General features: G+C 44.6%; 1 protein-coding gene across 1 annotated transcript in view; it reads left to right on the forward strand.

Annotated features, from left to right (window-relative positions):
* mmp23bb (matrix metallopeptidase 23bb) overlaps positions 1-22,679 on the forward strand; it is a 46,952-nt gene that overhangs the window by 17,263 nt on the left and 7,010 nt on the right. The window contains exons 4-7 of the mRNA XM_072254469.1: positions 10,212-10,379; positions 16,191-16,355; positions 20,123-20,233; positions 22,548-22,677. Coding sequence (XP_072110570.1) covers positions 10,212-10,379; positions 16,191-16,355; positions 20,123-20,233; positions 22,548-22,677 — 574 coding nt within the window. The remainder of the gene's footprint in view (positions 1-10,211; positions 10,380-16,190; positions 16,356-20,122; positions 20,234-22,547; positions 22,678-22,679) is intronic.

Genomic DNA, 22,679 nt, shown 5'->3' on the forward strand with positions numbered 1-22,679 from the left:
GGTCTTCCGGTTAGGAAGCTGAGGATCCAATTGCAAGGATTCCCCTCCCCCACCCCACCATTTGCTACAACATACAAATGCTGGAGGAACTGGGTGTCTGTGGAAGGAAATTGGCATTCGATGTTTCAGATTGAGACCCTTCATTGGGCTTTAAAGGAACGAGGAGAGATAGAGCATCGAATGTAGAACATAGAACATTACATTACAGCACTGCACAGGCTCCTCAGCTCATGATGTTGACTTTTAACCTGCACTTTGATCAATCTAACCCCTCCCATGTAGCCCTCCAAGTTTTCTACCACCCATCTGCCTATCTTTTATTGATTTAGACAGACGGGGCCGAACAGGCTTTTCCACCTCAATGAGGTGCAGCAGCCAACAATCCATTTATTTGACACGAGCCTAATCACAGGACAATTTACAAGGACCAATTTACCTAGTAACCTGTACATCTTTGGATTGTGGGTGGAAAACGGAGCACCTGGAGAAAGCCTACACATTGATGGGAAGGGCTGTCAAAATCCTTGCAGACAGTGCTGGAATTGATCTCTGAACTCCGATGCCCCGAGCTGCAGTAGCATTGTCCTAAGCGCGACGCTCCCATGGCAACCAGTCTAAGCGTTTCTGAAATGTATTTGCCTCTACCACCACTCCTGGCAGCGTGTGTTTATAAAAAAAAACTCGCTCTCTGACATCCCACTCTATACTTTCCTCCAAGTCACCTTAAAATGATACCTCCTCATATTAGCCACTGGCAGATAATCAGTATAAAAAAGCTACCTCCATTTGTTATATTAATTAATTATTTTTTGGACTGTGGGGATTGTCGGATTATCGTCCATCCCTGATTGGGGTATTGGACTGAGCTGCCTTCTTGAACTGTCTTGTGCTGTTTTTTTCTATTTGACCAGTGAATCCAGGAGCCGGGCGTAATAGTCCAGTAGAACGAAATAGCATTCCGCCCTTGAAGATTGATTCCAAACTGGAAACAAAATCTAAAGCCATGGATTGCTGTAAAAATGCGGCTGTTTCAGAAGTGTCTGGGAAATCTCAAGAATAATAATTGTCGTTCTTAGCCAGACTGACCTTGCCCAAATCACAGCAAGCAATCAACTCTTCGATGGCCTAACAGATTTATATACAGTGCCTAAGGAAAGTACTCACCCCCCCCCCAAAAGTTTTCATGTTTTGTTGTTTTACAATAGTGAATCACTGTGGTTTAATCTGGCTTTTTGACACTGATAACAGAAAAAGACCTTTCGTGTGAAAACAAATTTCTACAAACTGGTCTAAATTTATTTCAAATACTAAACACAAAATAATTGTTTGCATCATTACCCATCCCCTTCAAGTCAGTATTTAGTAGATGGACCTTTGGCAGCAATTACAGCCTTGAGTCTGTGTGGATAGGTCTCTATCAGCTTTGCACATCTGGACACTGCAATTTATCCCCATTCTTCTTTACAAAACTGCTCAAGCTCTGTCAGATTGCATGGGGATCATGAGTGAACAGCCCTTTTCAAGTCCAGCCACAAGCTCTCAATTGGACTGAGGTCTGGACTCTGACTTGGCCACTCCAGGACATTAACTTTGTTGTTTTTAAGCCATTCCTGTATACCTTTGGCTTTATTCTTGGGGTCATTGTCTTGCTGAAAAACAAATCTTCTCCCAAGTCACAGTTCTCTTGCAGACTGCATTAGGTTTTCCTCCAGGATTTCCCTGTATTTTGCTGCATTCATTTTACCCTCTGCCTTCATAAGCCTTCCAGGACCTGCTGCAGTGAAGCATCCCCACAGCATGATGCAGCCACCACCATGCTTCATGGTAGGGATGGTGTGTTTTGATGATGTGCTGTGTTTGGCTTATGCCAAACAGCATTTAGTCGAATGATTTCAGAATCTCCCACATGCCATCTGGCAAACTGTAGCTGAGATTTCATGTTTTTTTTTTAATAGTGGCTTTCTCTTTGCCTCTCTCCCATAAAGCTGTGACTGGTGAAACACCCAGACAACAGTTGTTGTATGCGTAGTCTCTTCCATCTCGCCACTGAAGCTTGTAACTCCTCCAGAGTTGTCATAGATCTCTTGGTGGCCTCCCTCACTTGTCCCCTTCATGCACGGTCACTCAGTTTTTGAGGACCGCCTGCCCTAGGCAGATTTACAGCTGTGCCATATTCTTTCTATTTCTTGATGATTGACTTAACTGTACTCCAAGGGATTTTCAGTAACTCGGAAATGTTCTTGTATCTATGTCCTGACTTGTGGTTTTCAATCATCTTTTCATGGAGTTGTTTGAGGTGTTCCTTTGTCTTCAAGGTCTAATTTTTACCAAGGTACTGACTCACCAGCGGTTGGACCTTCTGGAGACCTGTGTATTTTTACTATAATGAATTGAAACACCTTGACTGCACACAGGTCTTCAAAAACAGATCTCCATTTAACTAATTATCTGACTTCTAAACTAATTGGCTGCACCAGTGATGATTTGGTGTGTCATATTAAAGGGGGTGATTACTTATGCAATCAATTATTTTGAGTTTTATATTTGTAATTAAGATTTGTAGAGATCTGTTTTCACTTTGACATGAAGGAGTATTTTTCTGTTGATCAGTATCAAAAAAAATCAAATTAAATCCACTGTGACTCAGTGTTGTAAAGCAATAAAACATGAAAACTTCTAAGGAGGTGGGTGGGGGGGGTGAATACTTTTTATAGGTACTGTAGAGATACAGTGCATAACAGGTCCATCTAGCCCACTGGCCCAGTAACCCACCTATTTAACCTTAACCTAACAGGACAACTTACAATGACCAATTAACCTACTAACCGGGAAGAATCCGGAGCACCTAGAGAAAGCCCACGTGGTTCACGGCGAGTCTGTACGAACTCTTTACAGACAGCAGTGGGACTGAGCTCCAAGCTCTGGTATGCCTTGAGCTGTAATGTCATGTTAACCGTGACGCTACCGTGGCAACTAACTTCACACCGCACTATTATCTCACATGGTCATCACCCATCCTTTGAATCTTCTCACCTCCACAGGGTAGTACTTTACAGAGTGATGGAGCAATATGTGAGAGAAACGGGCATTTCAGCCCAACTCATCCATGTTGACCGGGTTCCTAGCTGAGCTAGTACCATTTACCAAATTTGGGCTGTACCCCTCACAATCTTTCCTATCCATGACCATATTGGTGTACATTGGTATACAAGTGGATGATGCATTATATAGTGAGACTGTGAGGTAGATCAGGAAGATGATTGTAATAATCTTTTTGGGTTTTGTGCAGGGCACTGGAGGGTGTTGGGCTTCCAGTTTTTAGAGCACCTGATTTGGTTAATTGTTGTTTAATCAGAATCGATGATTGTTTAGAGTTCCTTGTGGTTTCTTGAGTGACTCTCTCTTTGTAATGCAGTCTCCTGGTGCTTTCTGTTTAAGTTTAATTTGATAGGCTCGGTGATTCAATGTTACTAGGATTATTTAAGTGGTCATCTGATTAGCACTAATCGCAGGGTCCTAGTTTTGAGAATGTTATGCCTTGCAGTGTCACTCAGCTGACCCACCAAAGTTCTGTTGGAATTCTTATGAATAAACTCTGGTCACTGTCTTTTCATGGAGTCTGGCTTCCCTCTGCTTTGGGTTCCGACATTATCAGCGCACACCGTGACAATGATAGGGCAAAATTGCAGTCAGTGGGATGAGTTGAAGTGTAACTTGGGGACAAAATTGAAAAGGGTGAAGAATACAGGACTGAAGGTATTGTAGTTGAATGCATGCAGTATATGGAATAGGTTAGATGATCCTGTATTGCAGTTAGAGATTGGCAAGTGAGATGTTGTGGGCATCACTGAGTCGTGGCTGAAAGAAGATCATAGTTGGGAGCTTAACACACAAAGATACGCATTGTATTGACAGGATGGTCAGGTAGGCAGAGGGGATGGGTGGCTGTATTGGTGAATAATGAAATCGAATTCTTAGAAAGAGGCGACATAGCATTGGAAGATGCAGAATCCTTGTGGGTAGAGTTAAGAAACTACAAGTGTAAAAAGACCCTGTTGGGAGCTATGTACCGGCCTCTGAATGATAGAAAGGATGTGGGGTATAAATGACAATGGGAAGTAGAAAAGACATGTAATACAGGCAATGTTACAATAGTCACAGGGATTTCAACATGCAGGTAGATTGGGAAAATCAGGTTGGTTCTGGATCCCAGGAGAGGGAATTTGTAGAATGCCTACGAGATGGCTTTTTAGAGCACCTTGTGATTGAACCCATTAGGGGATCAGCAATTTTGGATTGGGTGTTGTGCAATGAGCTACATTTTATTAGGGAGCTTAAGGTAAAGGGACCCTCTGGCAGCAGTAATTGTAATATGATAGAATTCCCCCTGCAGTTTCAGAGGGAGAAGATAAAGTCAGATGTATAAGTAGAGTAACAGGAATTACAGAGGCATGGGAGAGTTGATTTCCAAAATTGACTGGAAGGGAAAGCTAGCAAGGATGATGACAGAATAGCAATGGTTGGAGTTTCTGGGGGCAATTAGAAAGGTGCAGGATAGACACAACCCAAAGATGAAGTAGTATTCCAGGGGCAAGATGACACAATTGTGGCTGACAAGGGAAGTCGAAGACAGCATAAAAGAAAAAGAGAGGGCATATAATATAGCAAAAATTAGTGGGAAGTTAGAGGATTGGGAAGCTTTTAAAACACAACAGAAGGCAGCTAAAAAAGCCGTGAGGAGAGAAATGATGAAATATTAAGGTAGAATATCCAATAATATAAAAGAAGGTACCAAAAGGTTTTTTTTAAGATATATTAAGAGAAAAAGAGAAGTCATACCCCTGGAAATGATGCTGAAGAGTTAATAATGGGGTCAAAGAAATGGCAGAGGGACTTAATACTGTAAATATTTTGCAAACAACAGGAATTCTGCAGATGCTGGAAACTCAAGCAACACACATCAAAGTTGCTGGTGAATGCAGCAGGCCAGGCAGCATCTCTAGGAAGAGGTACAGTCGACGTTTCAGGCCGAGACCCTTCATCAGGACTAACTGAAGGAAGAGTTAGTAAGAGATTTGAAAGTGGGAGAGGGAGGGGGAGATACAAAATGATAGGAGAAGACAGGAGGGGGAGGGATGGAGCCAAGAGCTGGACAGGTGATTGACAAAAGGGAATATGAGAAGATCATGGGACAGGAGGCCTAAGGAGAAAGACAAGGGGGGGGGGGACCCAGAGGATGGGCAAGGGGTATAGTCAGAGGGACAGAGGGAGAAAAAGGAGAGAGTGAAAAAGAATGTGTGTATAAAAATAAATAACAGATGGGGTACGAGGGGGAGATGGGGCATTAGCGGAAGTTTGAGAAGTCAATGTTCATGCCATCAGGTTGGAGGCTACCCAGCTCAGCATGCGTGCAGGAAGTGCCAATGCAGTCGTCGATGTAGCGAAGGAAAGGTGGGGGACAGATACCAGAATAGGCACGGAACATAGATTGTTCCACAAAGCCAACAAAAAGGCAGGCATAGCTAGGACCCATACGGGTGCCCATAGCTACACCTTTAGTTTGGAGGAAAATATTTTGCATCTGTTTTCACTGTGAAAGACACTCGTAGTATGCTAGAAATTCAAGAGTGATGGGGCAGAAGTGAGTGTAGTTGCTGTTACTCAGGAGACGGTGCTTGGGGAGTTGAAAGGTCTGAAGGTAGACAAATGACCTGAACCAGATGGACTACACCCCAGGATTTTGAAAGAGGAAGCTGAAGAGATTGTGGAGGCATTAATAATGATTTTTCAAGTATCACTGGATTCTGCAATGGGCCCCGAGGACTGGAAAAATGCAAATATCATTCCACGCCTTAAGAACAGAGAGAGACAGAGAAAGGAAATTATAGGCTAGTTAGTCTGACTTTCAGTGTTGGGAAGATATTGGAGCCTATTCTTAATAATGAGGTTGCAGAGTACTTAGGGGTATGTGATAAAGTCAGCAAGATTTCCTGACAACACACACAAAATGCTTGTGGAACGCAGCAGGCCAGACAGCATCCATAGGAAGAAACACAGTCGACGTTTCGGGCTGAGACGCTTCGTCAGGACTAACTGAAAGAAGAGATAGTAAGATATTTGAAAGTGGGGGGGGAGGGGAGATCCAAAATGATAGGAGAGGACAGGAGGGGGAGGGATGGAGCCAAGAGCTGGACAGTTGATTGGCAAAAGGGATACAAGACTGGAGAAGGGAGAGGATCATGGGATGGGACGGGAGACCTAGGGAGAAAGAAAGGGAGAGGGGAGCACCAGAGGAAGATGGAGAGCTGGCAAGGAGTTATTGTGAGAAGGACAGAGAGAGAGAGAAAAGAGAGAGAGAGAGGGGAAAAAAAAGGAATAAATAAATAAATAAATAAGGGATGGGGTAAGAACGGGAAGAGGGGCATTAACAGAAGTTAGAGAAGTCAATGTTCATGCCATCAGGTTGGAGGCTACCCAGACGGAATATAAGGTGTTGTTCCTCCAACCTGAGTTTGGCTTCATCTTGACAGTAGGGGAGGCCATGGATAGACATATCAGAATGGGAATGGGATGTGGAATTAAAATGTGTGGCCACTGGGAGATCCTGCTTTCTCTGGCGGACAGAGCGTAGGTGTTCAGCGAAACGGTCTCCCAGTCTGCGTCAGGTCTCACCAATATATAGAAGGCTGTATCGGGAGCACCGGATGCAGTATATCACCCCAGCCGACTCACAGGTGAAGTGTTGCCTCTAACTTCCGTGAATGCCCCTCCTCCCGTTCTTACCCCATCTCTTATTTATTATTATTTTTCTTTTTTTCTCCCTCTCTCTGTCCCTCTCACAATTACTCCTTGCCTGCTCTCCATCTTCCTCTGGCACTCCCCTCCCCCTTTCTTTCTCCATAGGCCTCCTGTCCCATGATCCTCTCCCTTCTCCAGCCTTGTATCCCTTTTGCCAATCAACTTTCCAGCTCTTAGCTCTATCCCTCCGCCTCCTGTCTTCTCCTATCATTTCGGATCTCCCCCTCCCCCTCCCACTTTCAAACCTCTTACTATCTCTTCTTTCAGTTAGTCCTGACTAATGCCCTCAGCCTGAAATGTCAACTGTGCTTCTTCCTATAGATGCTGCCTTGCCTGCTGCGTTCCACCAGCATTTTGTGTGTGTTGCTTGAATTTCCAGCATCTGCAGATTTCCTTGTGTTAAGGTTTCCTGACAAATCTGTTGGAACTACTTGAGGAAATCACAGGCAGGATGGACAAAGGAGAGTGAGTGGATGTTACGTACTTGGATTTTCAGAAAGCCTTTCACAAGGTGCCGCAGATGAGGCTGTTTAACAAGATAAGAGCTCGTGGTGTTACGGGAAAGACATTAGCATGGATAGGAGAATGTATGCTGGCAGGAGGCAAAGAGTGGGAATAAAGGGGGCCTGTTCTGGTTGGCTGCCAGTGACTAGTGCTGTTCTGCTGGGGTCGGTATTGGGACCAATACTTTTTACATTATATGTCAACAATTTAGATGACAGAATTGACGGCTTTTTAGCCAAGTTTGTAGAAGATTCAAAGATGGGTAAAGGGCAGCTATTGTTGAGGAAGCATGAAGTCTGCAGAAGGACTTAGCCAGATTGGGAGAATGGGTAAAGAAGTGGCAGATAGAATATAGTGTAGGGAAGTGTATGGTCATGCACTTTTGTAGAAGGAATACAGGCAGAGACTATTTTCTAAATTGAGAGAAAATTTAAAAATCGGAGGTGCAAAGGGGCTTGTGGGTCCTTGTTCAGGACCCCCTGAAGGCATACTGGCAGGATGAATCAGGGGTGAGGAAGGCAAATGCAATGTTAGCATTTATTTTGAGGGGAGTAGAATATAAAAACAAGGATGTAATGCTGAGGCTTTAAAAGGTGTTGGTCAGACTGCACGAAATATTGTGAGAAGATTTAGGCCCCTTAACTGAGAAAAAATGTGCTGGCATTGGAGATGGTCCACAGGACGTTCACAAGAATGATTCTGGGAATGAAAAGGTTAACATATGAGGACTGTTTGATGGCTCAGGGCCTGTACTCGCTGCAGTTTAGAAGAATGAGGAAAATCTCACTGAAAACTATCGAATATTGAAAGGCCAAGTTGGAGTAGGTGTGGAGAGGATGTTTTTCTATAGCAAGGGAGTTTAGGACCACAGGGTACGGTCTCAGAACAGGGGGCTGTCAATTTAGAACAGGGATGATGGCTTGGTGAATCTGTTTAATTGATTGCCAAGGATGGCTGTGGAGGCCAAGTCATTGAGTATATTTAAAATGGAGGTGATAAGTTCTTGATTAATCAGGGTGCTAAATGCTATGGCGAGAAGGCTGGAGAGTGAGGTTGAGAGGTATAATAAATCAGCCACAGTGGAAAGGTAGAACACTTGATGGGCCAAATGGCCTAATTCTACTCCTTTGTCTTATGGTCTTATCTAACTGACTTATAAATGCCATAATTGAACCTGCTTCAATTACTTTTGCTGTCAACTCATTCCACATACCCACCCCTCTCTACACCTCAGAAGTTACACTCAGCATTTTAGGTACAGCTTCTTCGGCCATCAGATTTCTGAACAGCCTATCAGCCTATGAAAACTACCACACTATTTTGTTCTCTTTGTATACTGTTTATTTACTTTTTATATATCCTCATTGTAATTTATAAACTTTTTAATGTGTTGCACTGTACTGTTGCCTCAAAACAGCAATTTCACATTGTATGTCCATGACATTATCCGATTCGGACAAATCACTCCCCTCTCACCTTACTGCTATGCCCTCTGAGTTCTGGTTCCCTTTCAAAGAGTACGTTTATCCCGTCTATACCACTCATGATTGTGTACATCATTGTACAAGAGATTGGTTAGTCTTCCCACACATCCTCGCGTTTCCCCCTCCCTCTTCTGCCTATTGACCCTCCTCACGTGGGGCGACCCATCACCTGCCAGTGCTGGCTCCACCCCCTCAACACCTTTTACTGTCTTTTTGTCCTCTACTTTTCCAGTCCAGATGAAAAGTCGCAACCTGAGATATTGACTGTGCATTTCCCTCCACAGATGCCGCTGACCCACTGAGTTCCTTCAGAGTTTAGTGAGTGGCTCTAGATCCCAGCATTTTGTGTCCCTCCTTACACAGAGAGAGTGGTCAGCACAAAAGATGCTGATTTATTTCTGACTTTTTAGTCTTTTCCATGATCAGTCCAATGCTTCCCTCCCACAGAGCCTCACATTTTCTTTCATCCATGTGTCTATCAGTGAATCTCTCAAACGTCCCTAATGTATCTGCCTCTACCACCACCCCTGGCAGTATGCTCCACACACCCACAACTCTCTGTGTAAAAACAACCTCTGACATCTCCCCTATATTTTTCTCACCTTAAGATGATGCACTCTCATATTAGCCATTTCCACCAGGGGAAAAAGTCTCTGACTGTCCACTCTGTCTATGCCTCTTATCATCTTCAACACCTCTATCAAGTCACCCCTCATCCTCCTTTGTTCCAAAGAGAAAAGCCCCAGCGTGCTCAGCCCTTCCTCATCGAATCCAGGCAGTACACTGGTAAATCTGTGCACCCTCTCTAAAGCTTCCACATCCTTCCTATAATGAGACACCCAGAAATGAACACAATATGTCAAGTCTGGTCTAACCAGGGCTTTATAGAACTGCAACATTGCTTCATAACTTTTGAACTCAATCCTCCAACTAATGAAGGCCAACACACCATATGCCTTCTTATCCATTAATGTCCAAGGCATCTTTGAAGGGTCTACGGACATCAACATCAAGATCTCTCTGTTTCTCCACGCTGCTAGGAATCATACCATTAACCATGTAATCCACCCTCATGTTTGACCTTTCAAAGTTCACAAGTTACTGGATTGAACTCCATCTGCCACTTCTTAGCCCAGCTCTGCATCCTATCAGTGTCCCATTGTAACCTTTGTAACCTTTGACATATCCACAATCCCACCAACCTTTGTGACACTTGAAACTTATGAACCCACTTTACTAACTCAAACTTCTATTTCCTCATTAAAATAGCAACAAGCAGGGGACAGAGAACAGATTCCTACAGAACACCACTGGTCACCGACCTGTACACAGAATGACCTGTCACATTCTGCCAGAAATTTTTCTTCTTCGATCATGGAAAGGTGGATCTATTTGTTCTTAAATCTAAGTTGAAATGTATTACAGGGTTTTACACGTTTAACCACACTGACTGCTGGTTTGCCCCACTCCACCCCTGCTTCGACGGACTCAATGGAGAGCTGGCTCACGCCTTCCTGCCTCCACTCGGCGAGATTCACTTCGATAATCACGAGTTCTGGATTCTGGGCAAGTCCAGATTCAGCTGGAAACAAGGTACTGTCAGAAGGAATGAAAGGGTTGATGTATGAGGGGCATTTGTGTCTCTGGGCCTGTACTCACTGGAGTTGAGAGGAATAAGGGGGATCTTAGATTATGAGAACACTCAGTCCTCATTTATTGTCATTTAGAAATGTATGCATGCATTAAGAAATGATACAATGTTCCTCCAGAGTGATATCACAGAAAAACAGGACAAACCAAAGACTAACACTAACAGAACCACATAATTATAACATATAGTTACAGCAGTGCAAAGCAATACCATAATTTGATAAGAACAGACCATGGGCATGGTAAAAAAAAAGTCTCAAAGTCCCGATCGACTCCCAAGTCCCCGATAGCAGGCGGCAAAGGGAGAAACTCCCTGCCATAAACCTCCAGGCACCGACAACTGCCGATGCATTGGAAGCACCCAACCACAGCCAACACTGAGTCCGCCCGTCCAAAAACTTCGAGCCTCCAACCAGCCCCTCTGATATAGCCTCCTGAGCGTCATCCTCTGCCGAGCGCCTTCGACCTCACCCCGGCCGCTGAAACACGCAAAGCCGAGGATTCGGGGCCTTCTACTCCAGAGATTCTGGACCACACAGTAGCAGCGGCAGCGAAGCGGGCATTTCAGAAGTTTCTCCAGATGTTCCTCCGTACTCTCACGTCTGTCTCCATCAAATCAGAATTGTGCATGGTACCTACTTGACAAATAACAGACATCACCACTGGAGTGGCCGCACGCGCTGCGTCGTGTCGCCATCTTCTCCTCCTCCCCTTATATTGAATACTATCAAATATTGAAAGGCCTAGATAGAATAGATGAGGCAAGGAAGATTCCTATAGTGGGAGAGTCTTGGAGCAGGGGGCACCATGTATTCACAGGGTGGTGACTCTGTGGAATTCATTGCCACAGACAGATTTAGAGGCCAAGTCATTGGGTATATTTAAGGTAGAGGTTGATAGGTTCTTGATTAGTAAAGGTTATGTGGAGAAGGCAGGAAAATGGATTGACAGGGATATTAAATCAGCCATAATGGAATGGCCTATTTCAGCTTATATCTTATGGTCATATGGTCTTACAAGAGAGCAGGCGAGGTTTGTAGTGGTTCAGTGAGTGGTGGCTGATTGGTATGGGTTAATTATTGAGTCACAGAGCATATGGCACAAATAGAGGCCCTTCTGCCCAGCCGGTCCGTGCTGACAACTGTGACCACCCAGCCAGTCCCAGTTTCCTCCGTTCAGCCCATATCCCTCCAAGCCCTGCGCCTCCCTGTACCTATCCAAGTACTTCTTAAATACTACCATTGTAACTGCCTCAACCACTTCCCCTGTTCCTAAAATGCTGAGGCGGTTACAATGGTAGCATTGTAAAGGAATACAGAATATTGTGTTTCTGTCTCAGAGAATGTAGTTAGACAAATAACATGCAAGAGTCACAAGGGGGATCAAGGGTTCATCGTTTAGTGTACAAAGAATCCTTTGAAGTTCAATGTTCAAAATAAATTTATTATCAGATTACATATATGTTATCCATTGAATTGACTTTATTTCTTACATCCTTCACATACATGAGTAAAAATCTTATCGTTACGTCTCCATCTGAATGTGCAATGTACAATCATAGTAATTTATAATAAATAGAACAGTCAATGTAACATAGAAATGCGCTCAAATCAGCGTGAGTTAATCAGTCAGGTGACCTGGTGGAAGAAGCTGTCCCGGAGCCTGTTGGTCCTGGCTTTTATGCTGCGGTACCGTTTCCTGGATGGTAGCAGCTGGGGTAGATTGTGGTTGGGGTGACTTGGGTCCCCAATGATCCTTCGGGTCCCTTTCTCACACCTGTCCTGAACCTTGGGAAGTTCTCAACTACAGATGTGCTGGGCTATCCACATCACTCTCTGCAGAGTCCTGCGATTAAGGGAGGTTCAGTTCCCAAAACAGGCAGTGATGCAGCCAGTCAGGATGCTCTCAGTTGTGCCCCTGTAGAAAGGCCTTAGGATTTGGGGGCCCATATCAAACTTCCTCAATGGTCTGAGGTGAAAGAGGCGCTGTTGTGCCTTTTCCACCACACAGCTGGTGTGTACAGACCACGTGACGTCCTCGGAGATGTGGATGTCGAGGAACTTGAAGCTGTTTACCCTCTCAACCCAAGATCCATTGTTGTTAACAGGGGTCAGCCTGTCTCCATTCCTCTTGTAATCCGTAACCAGCTCCTTTGTTTTTGCGACATTGAGGGAGACGTTGTTTTCTTAACACCACTATGTCAGAGAGATGACTTGTCCATAGGCCACCTCGTTGTTGTTTAAGATTGGGCCAATCAATGTAGTGTCATCAACAAATTTAATTAGCAGATTAGAGCTGTCGGTGGTGACACAGTCATGGGTATACAGGGAGTAAAGGAGGGGACTTAGTACACAGCCCTGAGGGGCTCCTGTATTGAGAGGCAGAGGGGTGGAGGTGAGGGAGCCCACTCTTATCACCTGCTGGCGATCTGACAGGATGTCCAGGTTCCAGATGCACCAGGCAGGGTCAAGGCCGAGTTCTCTGAGCTTCTTGTCGAGCCTGAATGGAGTTATTGTGTTGAATGCTGAACTGTAGTCCAAGAACAGCATTCTCACATAAGCATCCCTCTTCTCCAGATGTGTAAGGACGGTATGTGGAGCAGTGGCTATTGAGTCATCTGTCGATCAGTTGTGTCGGTAGGTGAATTGTAGGGGATCCAGTCTGGGTGGTAGCAAGCTGCAGATGTAGTCCTTGACCAGCTTCTCAAAGCATTTGCTTATTATTGAGGTGAGTGTGACAGGACACCAGTCATTCAGACATGTTACCTTTGTCTTTTTTGGTACAGGGACAATGGTGGATAATTTGAAGCAGGAGGGCACTGTACACTGGAAGAGGGAGAGATTAAAAATGTCAGTAAACACACCTGCCAGTGTGCTGCACACATCCTGAGTACTCGCCCTGGGATGCCGTCCGGTCCCGCAGCCTTGCGACTGTCCACTCATTAGAAACATCTGCATACCTCAGCCTCGGAGATGACCAAGTTGCAGGTTGTAGCAGTGGCTTTCCTCAGAGGCTCAGAGTTAGCAACATTGAACCGCGCATGAAAGCAATTGAGCTCATCTGGGAGAGGGGCCACGATGTTGGCAGCACCACTACGTTTGGCTTTGAAGTCTGCAATGATATGCAGCCCTCGTCACAAGTCATGTGTTCTATTCGTTGTGAATCTTGACACAATCTTGTCCCTGTATTGTTGTTTTGCAGGTTTGATAGCTTTGCGCAGATCATAGCTGCTTTTCTTGAGCTCTAGCTGATTGCCGGTGATTGATCGATGAGAGTAGGCAGTTTAAATGGCTCTGCACGGAATAGATAGGCCGAAGGGCCTGTTTCAGTGCTGTACTTTTCTGTGACTCTATGACTCTATAAACTATGCCAAGATTTATTTCCTTGCGGGCATTTACTGTGGCACAAAGAAATACAAGAGAATCAATGAAAAACTTCACACAAAGACTGACAAATAACCAATCTGGAAAAAAAGACAAACTGTGCAAGTTGTAAATAAATAGATAAACAAACAAATAATAAAATAGATAGATAAATAAATAAATAAAACTGAGCTATGAGTTGTTGAGACGTTGAAAGTTAGTTCATGGGTTGTGGAATCATTTGTCCATGCTGGTTCAGTAGGGTAGCAACTGTTCCTAAACCTGGTGCGAGGGATCTAGGGCTCCTGTATCTCCTTCCCGATGGCAGCAGCAAGAAGAAAGTATGCCCTGGATGGTGGGGCTCCTTGATGCTGGATGCTATTTCCTGTGACAGCGCTCCATGTAGGTGTGCTCATTAGTGGGGAGGACTTTGCCTGTGACGAGCTGAGCTGTGTCCACCAATTTTTGAATGCTTTTCTGTTCATGGGCATTGGCAAATCCGTACCTGGCAGTGATGCATCCACTCTCCACTGTACACCTATAGAAGTCTGTCAGACTTTCAGTGACACGCCGAATTTGCGCAAACAGCGGCAGCTTCTTTGTGAAGGAACCCATGTGCTGATCTCAGGACAGACCCTCTGATCTGATACAAGGGCTACGTAAAGAATTAAGTTTGTTCAAAGAGTCTTATAACAGCAGGATAGGACTTGCCTTTGAGCCTGCTGGTAGATCCTCTCAAGGTTTGCCCCACAGGAGAGGAGAGAACAGAAAGCATCCAGGGTGGGAGGGGTCCTTGCTTATTTTGATTACTGTCCCAGAAGCTGGATGTTCATCCAAATCATTTATAGAGCCAGAGTGTCATCAGAAGACACATGCCATTCGGCCCAATAACTCCCTGCTGACCATGATGCTTTCCTGTATATGGCCCATATCCTGCCAAGCCCCATGTACCTGTCCAAGTGCTTCTTCAATGATACTATTGTACCTTCCTCAACCACTTCCTCTGTTCCATCTACTCACCACCCTCTGGCTAAAAATCTTTTGTAGACCTTTCTTCTGCCCAAAAAGAGAGGGAGAAGAGAGAATGAACTAAGGCTCCTTGCAGCAACCCATAAGTGGCATTATTAATTTAGTGAGAAGATTTCCCTGTAGCAGAAGTATCCGAAACATAAAGGTGTGGGTTTATGGTAAGAGTCAATAAGTTTAGACGGGTCCAAGGAAGAAGTTTTTTAATTTCACCCTGAATCTAATTAGAATTTAGAACACCACACACAGAAATAACAGTTACTTACCTTCAACCATTCGGTTCTTGAACCAATTAACACAACCCTAGTCACTAACTCAGTATAGCAACACTGTGAGCACTCTGTCTGCTTTGTACTACAATGGATTTTGTTACTTTTTCAATTCAATTCAATTTGTTTAATTGCCAATACTCATGTATACAGCCAAATGAAACAGTATTACTCTGGAACTAGAGTGCAAAACACAGTATCAGCAGTCACACACAGTACCAAGCACACATAGGACATACAAGACAGCAAGCACAAGGATAGCAGTAAGGTACGGCTGCACAGATATGTTCTCCCCATGACTGCGTGAGTCTCCTCCAGGTGCTCCTGTTTCCGAAAAGTGAGGATGAGCGAGGTAGAAACCAACCGTGATGGAATGGTGGAGCAGTCTCAATGGGCCGAATGGCCTAATTCTGCTGCTAAATCTTATGATATTATGGTCTCAATATTCCACAGTGATTAACATCCTAGATGAAAATTGTCCTGTGATTAGGCTTGGATTAAATCGGTGGCCTGCTGGCTGCCGTGGCTAAAAGGCCTATTCCGCTCTATAGCTCAGTAAGTAAATAAATAAACCGGGGCATCGGGGGAAGACTCACACATTCCATGGCAGGTTGTATAGGGAGTCCTTACAGATGGTGCCAGAAAGGAACTCTGAGCTCCGTAATGCCCCGAGATGGAACAGCGTCGCGCTAACCGCTACGCCACCCATGGAAGGGATTATCAAGCATTCCCAACAGTCCGATTATTTTCCACACCCCCCATCTCGGTCTCCTGCCACCCATCTACAGTAGAGGTCAGGTTTGTCATTATCACCCTATAAGATAACTGGAGAATGCACCCTAACAGGTGTACGTAACAAGACATACCCTGTGAAATTTGCGGTAGCCCGACAGTGCAATACATACAAAATTACTGTACGTTACAATAGGAAATATAGAAGTGAGTGGTTGTGACAGAGGTGGGTACAACTGCAATGTCTGACAGGTCCATGCATTTATATAGCGTTCAGACTGCCTAAGGAAAGTTGACACTCTAAAGGAGTCGTGGTCGAGGCCTAATGGATAACCGTCACTCAGCTTCTTCTGCTCTGTTGACAGGTGTCTGGCTAAATGACCTGGTGCAGGTCGCAGCACATGAGATCGGACATGCGCTGGGGCTGATGCATTCCCGCAACATGAGCGCGCTCATGCACCCCAATGCAACTTTCACCGGCCAGCGACGAATCACACAGGATGACATCTGGGGAATCCAGAGACTCTACGGTGAGTGAACTGTGTACCAACACAGAAGTGTGTATGATTAGCTGACGTTCTGGTCAGCAAGATGAAAATAGGAGCAGGGGCAGGCTATTCAGCCCCTCAAACCTGCCCTGCCTTTCAATCTGCTCATGGCTGGTCTCTGCTGGCTTCAATCCCTCTTCAATTCCAGATTGCCATAACCCTCAACTACCCAATCCTTCAAATATTTATCTGTCTACAGCTTAAATATATTAATATAGAGATGATGAACAGCAATAGACCTAGCACTGATCCCAACGACACATCACTAGTCACACTTTATTGATCCCGAGGGAAATTGGGTTTCGTTACAGTTGCACCAACCAAGAGTAGAGTATAGATATAGCAATATAAAACCATAAATAATTAAATAATAATACGTAAATTATTCCAGGAAATAAGTCCAGGACCAGCCTATTGGCTCAGGGTGTCTGACCCTGCAAGGGAAGAGTTGTAAAGTTTGATGGCCACAGGCAGGAATGACTTCCTATGACACTCTGTGTTGCATCTCGGTGGAATGAGTCTCTGGCTGAATGTACTCCTGTGCCTAACCAGTACATTATGTAGTGGATGGGAGACATTGTCCAAGATGGCATGCAACTTGGACAGCATCCTCTTTTCAGACACCACCGTCAGAGAGTCCAGTTCCATCCCCACAACATCACTGGCCTTACGAATGAGTTTGTTGATTCTGTTGGTGTCTGCTACCCTCAGCCTGCTGCCCCAGCACACAACAGCAAACATGATAGCACTGGGCACCACAGACTCGTAGAACATCCTCAGCATTGTCCGGCAGATGTTAAAGGACCTCAGTCTCCTCAGGAAATAGAGATGGCTCTGACCCTTCTTGTAGACAGCCTCAGTGTTCTTTGACCAGTCCAGTTTTTTGTCAATTCGTATCCCCAGGTATTTGTAATCCTCCAGCATGTCCACACTGACCCCCTGGATGGAAACAGGGGTCAACGGTGCCTTAGCTCTCCTCAGGTCTACCACCAGCTCCTTAGTCTTTTTCACATTAAGCTGCAGATAATTCTGCTCACACCATGTGACAAAGTTTCCTACCGTAGCCCTGTACTCAGCCTCATCTCCCTTGCTGATGCATCCAACTATGGCAGAGTCATCAGAAAACTTCTGAAGATGGCAAGACTCACAGGCCTCTCATTAGAGAGACAATCATCTAAATCCTCTGACTGTCTTCCCCAATGAGTTGATTCTGAATCTAATCCTAAACGCTAAGCAACTAAACCTTCTTGACCTGCCTCCCAAGCGAGAACTTGTCAAAAGACTTGCTAAGGTTCATGTAGACAACATCCACTACCTTTTCTTCATCAACTTTCCTCATAACCTCCTCAAAATGTCTGTAAAACAGCTTATTTATTTAAATTATTTATTGAACTACAGCACGGAACAAGTCCTTCTAGTCTTCGAGCTGCGCCACCCAACAACCTACTGGTTTAATCCTAGCCTAATCACAGGACAATTTACAATGCCCAACTAACCTACCAACCGGTACGTCTTTGGACTGTAGGAGGAAACCGGAGCACCCGGAGGAATCCCACACAGTCTCGGGGGGGAACATACAAACTCCTTACAAGCAGAAGCAGGAATTGAATCTGTAAAGTGTTAGGTTAACCACTATGCAACCTTGCCATCCCAGGTTAGATATGTTCTACCAGACACAAAGCTATGCTATCTCTAATCAGGCCTCATCTATCCAAATACTTATGTATCCTGTCCCTTAGAGTTGCTTCCAATAATTTACCAAATACTAACTTCATACTGAGTGGCCTGCAATTTCCTGGTTTATTCCAAAAATGCACTATTGTCAGCATGAGGAAGCTGCCCCTGATGTCCCTTTTAAATTACTCGCCTTTTAGGTGGTAGAGGCAGATACATTAGAGCGATTTAAGAAGCTCTTAGACCAGCACATAGATGATAGGAAAATGGAGGGCTATGTGGGAGAGAAAGGTTAAATTGATCATAGAGTTGGCTAAAAGATTGGCACAACAACATGGGTCTGTATTGTTCTATGTTCTAATCTCAGACCTGTGCACCTCATTCATGGGAAAATGACTATATACTTTAACTTGTCTATAGCCCTCATGATTTAATATATCAGGTAACCCCTCAATCTCCTATGTTCCAGATTTTTTTTCAGTGTCACCACACCCTGTGACACTGACCAGGTTACCCATTTTCCACATCCGTCCGGATGTGCTGTTCACCCACATGGGAACTAGCCCTGTGCACTACTCTTTTCCAGTGCTGGTGTACATCAAAGCATAAAGTGAAATGTGTTGTTTGTGTCAACTACCAGCACAGTGTAAGGATGTGCTGAGGGCAGCCCACAAGTGTCCTGTGCTGCCAGTGGCAACAGAGCAAGCCCACAATTTACGAACCCTAATCTATACATCCTTGGAATGTGAAAGGAAACTGGAGCAACTGGAGGAAACCCACGTGTTCACGGGGAGGAGGTACACAACTCCTTACAGGAAATGAACCTGAATCACTGGCATGGTAAAGCGTTTTGCTGACTGCTATGCAACTGCAGTACCGGCCTTTCAGCCCATGCTGTTGTGCCGACCTTTTAACCTACTCCGAGATCAGTCTCACCCTTCCCTCCCTTCCACACAGCCCTCCATTTTTCTATCCTCCATGTGTCTACTCCAATATCCCTCATGTAACTACCTCTAGCATCACCCCTGGCAGCGCCTTCCAAGCACCCATCACTGTCTGTGTTAGAACCCTGTGCCTGGCATCCTCCCCTATATTTTCCTCCAATCACTTTTCAAAGTATACAACGTAGATCAGTACAGCACAGGAACAGGCCCTTCATCCCACAATGTAGTGCTGAACCAATTAAATTAGTATTCATATGGTCAACAAACTAATTCCTTCTGCCTGTATGTCCTCTGGTACTAGCTGTTGATGTCCCATGAAAAACGTGCAGGCTGTCCACTTATAATCTTATACACCTCTATCGAGCCTCTTGAAGGCCCCTATCAGTGGAATTCTCTGCGCAGTGAAGCAGTGGAGGCTACCTCAGTAAATATATTTAAGACAAGGTTGGATAGATTTTTGCACAGTAGGGGAATTAAGAGTTATGGGGAGATGAGTCCAAGGCCAGATCAGCGATGATCTTATTGAATGGCAGAGCAGGCTTGACAGGCTGGATGGCCGACTCCTGCTCCTATTTCCTATGTTCTATGATATTGGCCTCCACCACCTCGCAAGGCAGCACTCTCCAAATACCCACCACTCTCTGCATCTAAACTTGTCCTGCACTTCTCCTTCGAAATTACCCCACTCTCACCTTACATGCACGCCCTCTGATATCAGGCATTTCAACCCTTTGAAGAAGATACCTATGCCTCTCACCATTGTATAAACCTCAGGTGGGGTCCAAGTTCAAAACTGAAAATAAATTTATTACCAAAGTACATGTACAGTGTGTCTCCATGCACTACCCTGAGATTCATTTACTCACAGCCATTCATGGTAGATTCAAAGAAACATAAGAGAATCAATGAAAAACTACACAAGTATGGACAAACAACCAATGTGAAGAATATAACAAATAGTGCAAGTACAAAAAGAAAAACAACGTGATAATAAATAAATAAATAATAAATAATATTGGGAACTTGAGTTGTAAAGTCCTTGAAAGTGAGCTCATAGGGTTCGGAGATGGCCCCAAATAATTTCCCACTCTCTGCCCTGGTGTGTTGACTATATTATGGGTCTTCTTCCAGGCTGCATCGACAAGAAGAGGCTGTGCAGTCCATGGGCTCGTGTTGGATTCTGCAAGAAGCGACGTTCCTTCATGAAAAAGCATTGTCCCAAAGTGTGCGACTTGTGCTTCGGTGAGCTGTAGTCGGACCTGCTTGTTGCAATGGCTGTGGGGTGCCCATCCAAGCTCCCATGGTGGAGTTGTTCATTGTTCTGTACAACCCACCGGTGAGCAGTGACGAGGTGGAGACTGGCATTGTTATTGCCGGTGTAACGGTTAGCGTAACACTTCACAGTGCCGGTGAACAACGCCCATTGCTGTCTGTAAGCAGTTTGTACATTTTCTCTGGGGCTCTGTGAGTTTACGCCACATGCTCCAGTTTCCTCCCACACCCCAAAGATGTATGGGTCAGGGTTCAGTAAGTTTTGGTCATGTTATGTTGGCACCAGCAACATGGTGACACTTGCGGGCTGCCCCAGCACAGCCTCGGACCGTGTTGGTCATTGACACAAGTGGCCCATGTCACTGTATGTTTCGATGTACATGTAACACATACAACTAATCTTTTATAATCTTCTATTTCTTTATTAAATTAGTAAATAATTAAGTGACTTACTAAACTAATCACTTCTACCTACACAACGTCCGTACCTTTCCATTCACATCTCCATTCAATAGTCTCCTAAATCATATTTGCCTCGGCCACCACCCCAGGTACTACATCCCAGACACCAACCACTCTCTGTGTAAACAAACTTACCCCTCACATCTCCTTTGAACTTACCCCCTCTCACCTTAAATTCATCCCCTCTGGTATTAGGCATTTCAGCCCTGGGAGAAAAGATCTGTCTACCTCATCGTCATCTTCATTATGTGCCATGTTGTATGATGTGGGTGGCAAATTTTTCTACAGAAGTGGTTTGCCATTGCCTATTACTGGGCGGTGTCTTTACAAGATGGGTGACCCCAGCCATTATCAATACTCGTCAGTGGTCGCATAACCAGGACTTGTGATAAGCACCAGCTGCTCCTACGACCATCCACTAACTGTGCCCATGGCTTCACTTGACCCTGATCAGGGGCTAAGCAGGTGCTACACCTTGCCCAAGGGTGTCCTGCAGGCTAGCGGACAGAAGGAGTGCCTTGCTCCTCCTGATAAGCCTCTTTCTTCACTCTCTCCACTTCCTTCCAGCAATGGGAATTAAGTGTAATACTCTAAATGTCGCCTAACCAGAGTTTTATATAGCTGCAACATAACTTCCTGACATTTGAACTTCCTTGACTAAAGGAGGCAAACCATAAAATCATAGAGTTATAGAACACTACACCACAGAAACAGGTCCTTCGCTACATCTCCATGACAAACTATTAATCTGTCTAGTTCCATCAAACTGTGCCCGGACCATAGCCCTCCATACCCCTCCTCATCCATTTAACTATCCAAATTTCTCTTAACCATTGAAATCCAACTTGCATCCACCACTTCTGTTGACAGCTCGTTCCACACCTTCACCACTCTCTGAGTGAAGAAGTTCCCCTTAAACATTTCACCTTTCACCCTTAACCCATGACTTCTAATTTTAGTCTCGCCCAACCTCAGTGGAAAAAGCCTGCTTGTATTTACCCTATCTATACCCCTCTCAATTTTGTATACCTCTATCAAATCTGCCCTCATTCTCATATGCTCTAACTTCTGTAACAGAGCAACACGCACAAAATACTGGAGGAAGTCAGCCGGTCAGGCAGCATTTATGGAGAAGAATAAACAGTTGAAGTTTCAGGCTGAGACCCTTCTTCAGAACTGATGACGTTTCTTCTATACCACCCTCTCCACTTTCTATACCTGTCACCGTGTGCATTGGCAATATTGGAACCCAGGTATGGAGGAAAGACAGACTCCAATGCAGAAATGGTGTTTAGAGTTTATTCATAATAATTCCAAAAGGACATCAGTGGCCAAGTGACACTGTGAGAAGTAGCTTACTAAAAACTAGGACCCCACAATTACCGCTATTCGGATATCCGCTAAAATTCTTCAAGTAACACTGAATCTCTGAGCCTATCAAAATAAAGTTAATAAGGTTAAATAGAAAGTACCAGGAGACTGCATTATGAAGAGTGAGTCTATCAAGAAAAAAACAAGAAACTCTAAACAATTAACCACTGTCATTAGATAACAATTAATCAATGCAAGTGCTCTAAAAACCTTGGTGCCCCGTGCTCTCCGGCGCCCTGCACAGGCTCGGAATGCTAATTACAATAACACCCTGTCAACCTGTGCAACCACGTTCTGGGAGTGATGGACTTGGATCCCGAGGTCCTTTGTACATTACATTTAGGGTCTTGCCATTGACAGTGTACAGTCCTTATGTACAAGCAGCTGGGGTACGGGTTTATGAACAGCCACCAGCCAAGTTCAATAATAGACCTCTAATCTTTCCTTTTAGAACCACCAGATGCAGTAATTACAACCACAGCTCTACCTCAGAATGTAAAGATAAAATATGTGTCCAAGGGTCGTATAGTGACTTTCCGCTGCGGGCAGGTACCCCCAAGGACAAATTCTTTGAGAGTCAGGT

This window comes from Mobula birostris, chromosome 4 (genome assembly GCF_030028105.1).
Source record: "Mobula birostris isolate sMobBir1 chromosome 4, sMobBir1.hap1, whole genome shotgun sequence".
Classification (NCBI taxonomy): Eukaryota; Metazoa; Chordata; class Chondrichthyes; order Myliobatiformes; family Myliobatidae; genus Mobula; species Mobula birostris.